At 39.8% G+C, this 11478-nt stretch overlaps 1 protein-coding gene across 2 annotated transcripts in view; it reads right to left on the reverse strand.

Moving 5' to 3' along the window:
• LOC110980838 (uncharacterized) overlaps positions 1–11405 on the reverse strand; it is a 27231-nt gene extending 15826 nt beyond the window's left edge. The window contains exons 1-16 of one of the 2 annotated variants that reach the window (XM_022237848.2): positions 10628–11405; positions 9399–9612; positions 8637–8813; positions 7886–8165; positions 7268–7440; positions 6988–7149; positions 6199–6305; positions 5575–5794; positions 5105–5257; positions 4195–4371; positions 3711–3938; positions 2986–3218; positions 2313–2499; positions 1618–1857; positions 1085–1255; positions 55–276 (exon numbers count right to left, since the gene is read on the reverse strand). In XM_022237848.2, coding sequence (XP_022093540.2) covers positions 55–276; positions 1085–1255; positions 1618–1857; positions 2313–2499; positions 2986–3218; positions 3711–3938; positions 4195–4371; positions 5105–5257; positions 5575–5794; positions 6199–6305; positions 6988–7149; positions 7268–7440; positions 7886–8165; positions 8637–8813; positions 9399–9612 — 2944 coding nt within the window. In that variant the 5' untranslated portion in view covers positions 10628–11405. Of the gene's footprint in view, positions 1–54; positions 277–1084; positions 1256–1617; positions 1858–2312; positions 2500–2985; positions 3219–3710; positions 3939–4194; positions 4372–5104; positions 5258–5574; positions 5795–6198; positions 6306–6987; positions 7156–7267; positions 7441–7885; positions 8166–8636; positions 8814–9398; positions 9613–10627 lie in introns of both variants that reach the window. The other variant, XM_022237847.2, reaches the window with a different exon arrangement.
• Between the last annotated feature and the right edge of the window lie 73 nt (positions 11406–11478).

Consider the following 11478-nt stretch of genomic DNA (forward strand, 5'->3'; position numbering starts at 1 on the left):
TGTGCTGCACTGTTCCTATAAGTGGTAGGGTCACTGAAGTCAAATGGACCTTACCTTCAATGTTGGACACGTCATTTAATCGGACAAGGTCTTGAGATAGCTGGTACCCATCAATGGTGTCATTAACCAGCTGCAGGTCTCCTTTGATGACCAGTTGACCTTTGACCACTAATGGAAGGTCAACAACCTGAGGCTTGGTCAGTGACAAGATCTGCTGCTGCAGTTTGGTTAGGTTCACACCGTTGATGAACTGGTCGACAGTAATATTGCCAAGCACTGAGGATGAACAGGAATACATGTAAGTGGGCTCCAAACAAAAATTGGCACACTAGCTGTGAATTAACACACAGAATAAAAAAGAATTGTCCAAATTAGATCAACGTCATCCAAACCAATCCAGAAGTATTCTAGCTCAATTTAAAATAATTAACATGGGGCCCTTTGCATCAGATGGCAACATGCGATGGTGGTGCATATAAAGAGCAGAGTCAGCCCCTCACATCACGTACATACTGTGGCATGAAACTATACTGGGGCCCTTGCCCTCCGGGTCTTGCAAAATGCCAGAAAGGGGACACAAACTCCAAGCGAGCGAAATTCTTACTTATTTCAGAAACAACCTGAAGTCGACTTAACTTACAACACTAACAGATCAAAAACTCTGACAACTGCTTTCCAGCATGGGAAACACTAGAGGAAACGGATGAAAAATGTACATATCACCCTGCCCAAGAATTTAGCCAAACCTTTCCCCATGTGCCTATAACAACAGTAAACGAAACAGGTCCTGGCAGTCCACCCAAGGCCTTCCAGTGACGGCCCTCTGCTGGTACCAACTACATGCCAGCAAAACAAGGCTCTCTACAAACTGTCCATTAGAGTACAATATGATCACCTGCAGCGGTTACGTGATCACGGTTTACTATTTATGCTGCCTCAGGAAGGTCAAAGCTAATTTTACGACAAGCATGAGCCCACAAAGAATGTTTATACTGTGACTTCATTTTGATTTCTTTTTTTTTTGCAGCCTCTTGGCATTTTGACAATAATCAAGTTCCACGTCATGCTCTTGGTGTTCTCTCACCATCTACGTGCTCTGTAAAATTCTTGACCCCCGATATGGTCTGCAGTGAACTGGAGGAGATGTTGACTGTCTGGAGTGGCAACTCACTGACGTCTACTCCAGCCAGCTTGACCGTCTCCTTGATCTCGATATCTCCTATCACTGAGATGTCTTCATTAAAACTGACAGACCCTGAGGGTAAGACCAGGATTTTGTCAGTGTTTCAAAACATATGCACAAATTTGTGATACAATCTTGGGATGTACTTCTAACGTTTATTTGTTTTTTCTAGATCTGTTTAATTTCTGTAGAACATCTGGACCAAGTGTTCCATTGACCAGGAAAGTAAAGTTTTTGTCTCCTGCTTTTCTGATCCCACAACGTATTTCAGGGACCTCCTTTTGTGCTGCAAAAGTTTTTCAGAAAGTGTTAAAAACATTTAATCTTTTTTATCCGTGGTAAAAATCCTGTCGAAAATGAACGATTCCTTAAAGGGGGAGATTATGCCGAGTTAGAGATTTGAGAGCTACAATACATAACCCATATACCATTACCTGTGATATTCTGAGGGCCAGCTATTGTGACAATGTCATCAGGTATCTTAAGTGAGTTGACAAAACCATTAGCTGTGATGCTCCCAATGACAGACACATTTTTGGCAAACCGGACTGGTGTGTTGATGGTCTGACCAGGGGTGCGAAGAAGGACAAACTCAGATGGTGGGACACCGTTAATCTCACCATAGGCATTCACATGGCTCGATGCAGTGAAGTCACCATCAAATGACTTGTTACCTGAAGCGTAATTAACACAAAACTTATGGCAGATCTAAAGGCTTGTGAAATAAAGGCAATTCCCATCTAAATATACTCATGACCTAAAGCTTCTTTTTTGGCATGTGGCCAAGCAGTAATAGGATTTGTGACTGACACACATAGGGTCTGAGGTTCGAATTCAGCTTCTGGCTACATGGTGTGACCTTGGGCAAGTCACTTTACTCCCCCTTGCCTCCCTCCATCCAGGAGTACAAATGGTTACCTATAAAAACAGCAGCATTGAACTAAATACTCCCCAGAGAGTGAAGGTGGTCTTCAACTCTTGAACACCACTGCTGCCTAACTCACTCCTCCCTTCTTGCAAGAAATTCACTTAATGAAGACTCTAATTCTGAGGTTGGTGTTAGGATCCACTTGTTGCACTGTTTAATTTGCAAGCATCTGGTAATTAACTTACTCATGGACTGACTTACCATAAATGGTTTGTCTAGTGTGCTTCAGCACAGCACTGCTGTCCAGTTCAGTTACGTTGACCCCGTCTACAAGGTCTGTCCTCAGCTGCCCGTCAATTTTCACCTGACCTTGAAAGGTTACGACCCCCGACACGGTTCCTCCATTGGTCAGAGACACAGCGCCAGACCTAAATGATGACAAGTCAACCTGTGCAAATGCGAGTTTAAAATTAATACTTGTAAGAATGAAAAAAATGGAAGATGACAATGATAAAAGATGAAACTACAAAAGATAAAAATGATACAAACAATGTTTATTTCAAGAAAAAGGTACATCTTCAACTTGCAAACTCTAAGATTTCACGAAAGGGTTCAAGTTGGAGGGTTCAGGAATGTTAGATCCAAATTAAATGTGACTAAAAATTTATGTGCACAGAAAAGACACTATAACTTCTGGAATTCAATATGAAAAAATTTAGTGAAAATGCACCTCAGTAATTTTGGAAAAAATGAGTGAAAAACTTTTCTGCCCATTTTCTAGGTAAATAAAATAGTAAAATGCAAATTAATGTAAAATACTTCACTCAACTCAAGTTATCTTCTCCTTAAGCAACTGATAAAACAGAAAGATCGTTTTACAAAAAATAATGTGATTAGCATTTGAGACTACTCAGCAACGGCAGCATGAACTTACTGAATCCACTGTCATTCCAGATGCAACAATCGCATTTTGGACCAAGTCCAAATTGTAAGCTACAGTCTTTGTTCCAGTGATCTCGTGGTTCTGATGTGTCGTGACGACATCTGTGGACAGGTTCAGTCCATTAACCTTGCCGTCCACAATCACATTGTTGGTGAACATGGTGGCGTTGGTAAATATAAGGTAGCCTTGAGCAGTTTCTGTGCCTCCAATGGTCATTACGTCATCTACAAAAAGTTCCGTCCAGTTCAGGTTTTAGCATGAAACGGGACAGTAAAATATTGGGACAGTTAAACACCATACACAAAGCTTGGGGGAAAATGGTATATGCCTATGAGCAGAGCTGAGAGCAAAGTCAGTGGGACAAACATACAAACGCCTCAAAACCTGAAACTACTCTCAATCCAGCTGAATTTCCTAATGGGAGGACCATCAATTTACAATGTTAACTGTTGGCTCTTGTTTTAAGTTTATAACTTCTCAGCTGCCTTTCCTACAGGGAATCTCCCAAACATTGTCCAAGCCCTAGGCGAATCAGAAAGTAGTGTCTGGTATTAAGTGTCGTCAGAGAAGAACAACCTTAACGTCTTACTTTTAGACTACTGCAATATGCCGATATGGAAGATTAAAAACAGATAATTTAAAAGAGAGACTTACATTCAATGCATGAAAATATTCATCAACTTAAATGAAATAAGCATTCTGAAATTCTTTTTAACCTGGGATATTAATGCCATTTATGTCTCCTTCAACATGCAGGTGAGAGTTCAACAGTGACACATTCTTGGAGAATGTCACATTGCCAACAATGGTCTGGTCTTCAGTAAGCTTGACCACGGTGTTGTTCAAGTTGGGAATGTCGATGCCATTGATGCGGTCACCGGTAGTGGTCGTGCTGACAACTGTTGTGTTGTCTGAGAGGACAGTTTGTGTGAAGAGAAGCAAAGCTGTTTGAAGGAAACAAAAAAATCAAACAATGTAAAACATCAGTGCTGTTGAGAAGAATTTTACCCTTCACAGAGGCACAAATATTGGAGAAGTTATAGTCCCGTTTTTGAGGGATTGAACAGAGGGCTCAGGACCGGACCATGCCCTTTGACGCAAGTTGTACCAGGACTCCGGTTGAACAACCCCAGCTGTGAGGCTACTTTTACTCCAGCATGCCTCCCAACCAAAGTCCCCCATGCTTAACAGCTGACTTACAACTGATGTCCTCCTCTCCACTGATAGTGACAACGTCATCCTTCTGAGGCCGAAGAGTCTGCAGTTTGTTTTCAATGGACACCCCATCATCAATGATGGCCCGCTCCAAGTTGAAGGAATATTCATCAACAACAGTAAGATTAGTAATGTTCAGAGTCCGTTCAGTCGAAATATTCCCTTCAAATAACAAAATAAAACCTACTCTTTAACAAAGACAAATAATCTGCACCCACCGAACAGTGTTGTCTGGAAATGAAATGACAAAAATTTCAACCCCAAAATTAAAGCAATTAAGAATTCTTAAATTTCTCAAAGTGAAGTCTACAACTGTTTGCTTCATTATGATAACTTTTTGTTTTGACTTTTTGAAAACATTCAAGTTGAAAGAAGACCTATATTGCTGGTGCACAATACACTGTACTTGTTCAATCAACTGAAGGATTTTTAAAGACAAAAAACTGTGATAAGAGTCCAGCAATCTACACAAGACAAGCTTGGGATTTTAAACATTGCCCTCTTGGGAAGCCTGGGGGGTTGTCACCGTGATTATCATTTTGAAAGTCTGTCAAAACATTTTCAAAGTAGTACAGAGCAACAGTGAAAGCAGGCGTCAACTACGCTGGAAGTAAAAGATAGAAAAAAATAATTACAATTTGCAGAGATACATTAATGAAGGAAGGGATGGAGAGGGGGATAGGCCCCACTCTAGGCCCTCCTTCCCAGGCTCACAACAGAGAGAATAAAAAGCCTTTAAATTGCTTACTAATACGGAACTCAATCCATCCTTCAGAAAATGAGACACTCCTCCCTGAAAATTGGAATGCATTTATGCTACTGACCCTGTGTAGAGCTGTGGAAATTTTGATATGGTAATTTAAGATGGCGAGACACTTCAAATAGAGTAAAAAACCTTTAAAGTCCAGCTTGCTGAACACTTCCTGGTTTCCTGTCAGCTTGAGAGTGTTGTTGAGTTTGTCATCTAAATCATCAATGGCGGACGACAACGAATCAATCCGGGTTTCAAGGGAACGAAGGCAACGTGTGGTAGCATCAACTGGAGCAACTAGAAGTCAAGACAATAAGAGATGACACAAAAGCACAGAAATTGATTACAAGTCAGTTACTAGTCAGGTTTGGTTTCAGTACTACAGATTTGTCTTTCAATTGACAAACCACATTTATTGAGTTTTAATTTGTCAAATTCCAAGTTTCTAAAATAATCTTTGTTTGCCTTCTACCTTGTCATTATGTACAATATAATATTTTAGGTCTGTGTTTGGAGTTTCAGTTTGCAAAAAAAAAAAAGGTGATTTCATTTCCACAAGTTAGCAATATTTTGAGTTTCAGGAAATACAAAATAACCATAACTGTAATACAAACTATATTGAGGTTGCAGACTTGCTATGATTTTGAAAACATTGGTGGTTCCATTTGAATAATCGCTGGATTCTGCTTGGCTGTGGCCGATAACCAGAAATAATCCATCTGCTGCTTCAATCCCCTCAACAACTGCATCTCCTTCAATGCTGGGGTCATTGGTGTACTGCGCTTCAGCAGTGACCCACTCTGCTTCCATGTTGAATTCGTAAATGGTCACATTCTGATGGTCACACAAATATTTTGAAAATAAAAAGATTGAGCCAAACAACTTCAATACTGGTCAGGCAAAGATGACAATAATTACCAAGACAAAATGGTGATTGAATTAGTGCACATCATGCACTGACAGACAACTTTATAACTAAATAGAAACAATTTGAGAAAAATCCGAAGATGTTATAAGACTGAAAAAAAGTACTGAACAATTTCAATTAATTTTTGAAGACTGCATATTTCTTGGTAACAAAATTAAATTATTGAAAAAGTACGGCTTTTTGGTAGAAGGGATATCCTCTTGTACTGTTTGAAAAAGGATTTTAAAAGCAGTTCATCTGCTTTTAATTGGGCTAATTAATTGACAACAATTTGTTTGACCAAATTTAATTTCATCTGCCTTTCTGTTACCTGTCCACTAGACAGAATGAGGAGAATCTCTCCATTTGGTAGTTCCACCTGTTCCCATTGGGTAGCCCTTTGAGTTGGGATTCGCTGATATTCAATGAACTGTAAACCTGTTGAAACATATGGAAACCCTAATTGTAAGTTAAGTGATTTGACCAGTCATGAGTGACAGATGTGCCTACTGAGGATCTATATCCCAGTGCTGCTGCGACTGCAGGGCTACCAACTTTAAATGTTAGGGTCAGACAAGACGTAGCTTTACTTTTTAAATCAATTTTGCACACACTTCCTGCCACAAAAGATATGTGATACTACCACCACCGTGACTAAAGTCAATCAAACCATCCCTCTTTTACCAGAGATGAGCTCACAGACTATGAAATGATTTCATTCCATGGCCTTGAGAGGGCATAAAAGTGTTGGGCAAATACATTTACTTTTTGGCCGACAAATCCCCTAAGGTGTAACAGCAGGAGAATAACCTGAAATACACAAGTCCCATACTCGGTGCCTGACAGTTGGCAACCGTCCTGTTGACTGTCCACTGCAAAATTGTCCAACTTGTAAAACTGTCTCACATCTTGGTCAGTGAGGGCTTTGAATTAAGCCCAAAATGTGGATGATAGGTCAATGTCATTTCTGCATCCCCTCCTGAAATTACAATACTTCCCAACAGTGAACTGCATCCCTCTCAAATTGTTTTATACCCAACCTGGCTCCCAAACCTGCATTCAGATATTATCATGAACTCCCTTTTAAAAGACACATGCTGATAAAGAACAAAGGCCTTACCTGTCCACCAATATATGACTGAGTCTGTCTTGGTGTCTATCACCCCATCTGCCCTGACTTGTTGGTAGTTTGCCACAGCCAAGTAGTGGTTTCCATTCATCAAGAAAGCTTCAATATCCTTAGGCGCACTGGTGGCTAACGTTTGTACTTTGACGAGTTTATCTGTCACTGGCAACCAAATTTGAGGCCTCTTAAAATTGCTGTTGAATGCAACGTTCAAAGAACTGGTTCAAAGAGACACTCAATAGTTGTAATTTCCTTTCAAATTCACTAGTCTTACCAGTATCAAACTTGTAAACAACACTGCCGATGTCAAATTTTCCATCATTGTCAACATACTGGGCCACTACGATGTAGGGTTCCCACTCCATCTCCATAAATGCAATTGCTGTGGCACCGTATGTCCATACAGAAGTAATGAGATCAAAGTGGGCACCGCTGAAAACATACAACCTGCCAAAAATGATAAAATGCAAAAAGAGAATATCCTCAAAAAAATTCGTCTATAAGGCCAGTCCGGAGTGCTATGGTGGAAAAGTTCGGGCTTTCCTATTAATTCAAATCCTACGAGTGCATCTCCGGTCAATTTATTTTGCAAAAATAATTGAAAGTGCACTTATTAGCCTTTTCTCGTGGAAATGTGGAAATATCTATCCAAGTTGAAAGAACTATACCAAAACTTATAAGACAAAACCAGAGGAATTCAAGAGATTTTTATCTTTACCTTGTAAGTTAATATACACAGTTGGTAATGCATTTTGTTGTGGTATATGCACTGAATACAAACATGGATATATCTATCAGGTCAATATGCAATTACCACATGATAATGGTAAATTCAAAATATGACAACGAGGGATTGAGTGCTGAGCTAGATTGTGAATCAGACATCACTTACTGCAACTTTGCCTGGTATTTGGCATAGGCGTCCCCCCGAAAATTGGCCAAAACTAAATATGTGTCGCCTTCAAAATTGAAAAACTGGAAGTCGGCTGAACCACGTGTGAAAATCTTCTGCACAGAAACAACACCCTCGGTTGCCGTGTCAAAACGATAGATGTTGGAGATGCCATCATATGTTCCAGGATCTCGAAGCTGATTGGCTACCGCAATGTATATGTGACCACCAATGGGAAAGGTTTCAATGTCTGATACTCCATAGGTTGGAAAATCACCAGCTGAAATTAATTCAATAACAGTATGTTGAAAACTGTTGAGTGTACTTTTATTTCACAAAAGTACACCGAACAAAATTATTATTTCTGTTCAACAATGCCCATTGCATTTGTAGACTATTCTAAATATTCTTTTCGGAAATTAAGGGCTTAAATCTTCACATGAATAAGCAAGAAGTAACACTGTCCTCCTAAAATTGCTACAAATAACCACGACCCCCTCCAAAGTTCACATAACTACAACTGGCTGTGAAAGAGTCTAGTTAGGAACTTTTGTGGCTAAAAATAACTCAAATGTATTTCATCACCTTCTAAAAGGTTTCTTGAACACATATTCACCAACAACAAAGACTTTTCTAAAACAGACATGTCAAAATTATCAGACAAATCCCTTTAAATGACTTATCTCTAAGACTATTAAAATGTGGAAGTAGGTGTAATTTGATATAAAAAAAAGAGATTAGAGTGGCTTACTTATGGGATAAGTGGAGCCATCAAAGCGATGTATCTTGGCGCTGCTTTGGTAAGAACCATCCTGCGCTTGTTTCCTACCGACAATGACGTACGCTTGGAGACCAACGAAGAAGTGTTCAATAATGGTGACGTTGTCAGCAAGTAGTGGTGGTTGGCTCTCCAGCTCTCCTGTCAAGTCTGAGGCACGTGACCCCATTAAGGAACAATGTTATGAGTTCAGAAACATTCAAAAAGTAAGAAAGAGGAGATCAGGAATTTAATGAAAGTATTTAGTGCTCTGTGTTTTCAAACCAAGAAGAGTCATTGGTGGCTTGGTATTGCTAACAATCACTGTTGCATCATCACTAATCTGTATTTTTGAGTGCTGAATTTTTTGGTGCTAGACCTAACCAGGGAAATATACAAAGCATTGTTAGGCACAATCAGTCAATCAGCACAATTATAAAGTGCTATCGGTTAATTCTGTGGTCAAATTTTCAGACTAGCTTTCCCTGTTTACAAGAACGATCCAAACTCTGCATTAAAAAGAAATGATTGAGTAATGGTGAAAGGATCAACAGATGGCCTGCAAGATTGACCGATAGTGCTGCGATTGACCAAACACACGTGCCAACAAATTAAGATCATTGGTTTTATTCCTGTGCAAAATGTGTTGTGACAACCATTACATGCACTCTATCTAGGAGTTTCTTCTCTGATAAAACTGAAGTCAACACAGACAGGTATTTCACCTTTAGCTTTTTATAACAAAGGAATGCATACCAGTGCTTGCTGATCTTCGAATCCGTTGGTGCTGCCGTTGGAATGAATGATGAACATCAGCTCTGAAGCTCTCCACTTGCTCATCAAGATACTCCCTCAAATTGAACAATCCTCGGTAGACATCAGTGGGTGGGGTTGAATGGCAGAGGTCGAACGTTAAAAGGCAAATGAACAAGGTCAGACGCACCATGTATTCCCGGTAGAAGCCTGCCATCTGCGGAAAACAGAATTTTTGTTTCCTTCAGTCTTGGTTATCCCTGAACTGAGCTCTTTGTGTTAAGAGATGGTGTTGGGCTTTCTACAGACAACTACAGATCTCTTAAGTAGGTGTACAGGTCCATGAGCACTTGGAATGGGCTGCACAGTATGCCTGCCCACGCTAATAACTACTGTTACAAACCCTACATTAATCTAGTGGCAGAGTGAAAGTGAAAAGTCAGACACACTGTTACCAACCTTGTCAAGTGCAATTCTTGAACAAAAAGAAGTTAAACAAAAAAGTGGGAGAGATCTGTCTATGCGGACGCCACTGATTTTTCCCTGCATTGACCTACTAGTCATCCAACAGCAGTATAATATCTCAGAAAGTCAAATGTAGCAAGGAAAATATTGAAGCATTTACTATTAGAAAGCCCTTAGAATTTTTTAGACCTGTCTTACAGACTTAGTGCACAGGGTGTCAAGTTGTGTCTGTATATGGAATTCTTTCTTCAAAGTGGAAAAAATGATAATGGTGCTTTATTGTTTCCACTGTCTATTTTTTCAAAAACCTCTTTACAGTTTAAGGATAACCAGTACCAATTATTACGTTAATGACAGTGTTACGCCCCAACTATGGCCACAGCCCCAAGTCTACTTGGGCCAGTCCCAATAATTGGTGAAATGTTTACATTATTGCAACGCACTTGTATAGCCATCTTCTTCTGCATGTGTTCTAGAACTACGGCCCAAGTATAGTTGGGACCAAGGCTGTAGTTGGGCGTATTACACCAGCAGGACTAAATTTCAAATGTTACACAGAACCAACAAGGGTAGGTCAGATGTTCATAGTATCTACTCCACAGCATGCAAGTTTTCATCGGTTGCTATGTGATGCCAGTAAGAACTTTTATTCAGGTTTGAAAAAATTGAGAATTCTATTCATGTACGCCCACGCCCACATTTGTAATTAAAGGTAAGACTGAAAAAAAAACCAGAAACAAATCATAGATTACAAAAAAAGACTGTACCTTGAAATGGCCGACAGTATTCTATGTGAAAGTTTAGATTAACAGGCCGATCAGAAGTTGGTTACTGACATAGCTGATGTTGAAGGAAAGACAGCACCATGGACTAATGAAAAATGCACCAAGCAGCACCACTGTGTACACCCTAGGAGCTTAACACCATTAAGCCCTGATCCTATGATACGACGATTGGTCCTGGGCGACTGCTTGCTTGGCATTCCAGGTATTCAAGGAGGACTGAGGTAGATTTCTTGGAGTCTGAACTCCACATTTGTGGCTGGACAATGAAAAGACTGGTGAGAAATTTGAATATGAATGACACAGAATGGGAGAAGTATTTATTGTAAAAAGAAACTATGCATTAAGGAGGCACTGGCAAAATGCATTGTTTGGCCTCAGGAATTTCAGCTGCTCTTTATTCAATAAAATCAATTATTGGAACCATTACAAGAACACTGGACATTGTTCAGGAGCACAGGAAATGGGTAGGTGTAGTGGGAAAACTAGCAGACATGATTGGTGGCTATGTGACCCATGTATCACTCCTGGCATTCAACACCACTGGAAGTGGTGTAAACCAGTATTTCACACACATTTGTTCTTCATCCCATTTTAACCCCTTCTGATTGTTAAAACTTGGGGCATACATGATTATAAGAAGTAACCTTCAATGCAACGCTGAAAATTTCAACACAAAACTATTCATTTTGTAGAGAACAATCAAACAGACCCAAATAGCCATTTTTTTGGTGGAGGAACGATGATACACTTCAAAAACCCACTTGAAACTCTGGCAGTTCAAAGAAAAATTCTGAAATGAATAAAATTCCTTTCTGCATTAGTGGGGGGGTGTA

The sequence above is a fragment of the Acanthaster planci genome, linkage group LG07 (assembly GCF_054643075.1).
Source record: "Acanthaster planci isolate LZ-2023a linkage group LG07, COTS_SCS, whole genome shotgun sequence".
Classification (NCBI taxonomy): domain Eukaryota; kingdom Metazoa; phylum Echinodermata; class Asteroidea; order Valvatida; family Acanthasteridae; genus Acanthaster; species Acanthaster planci.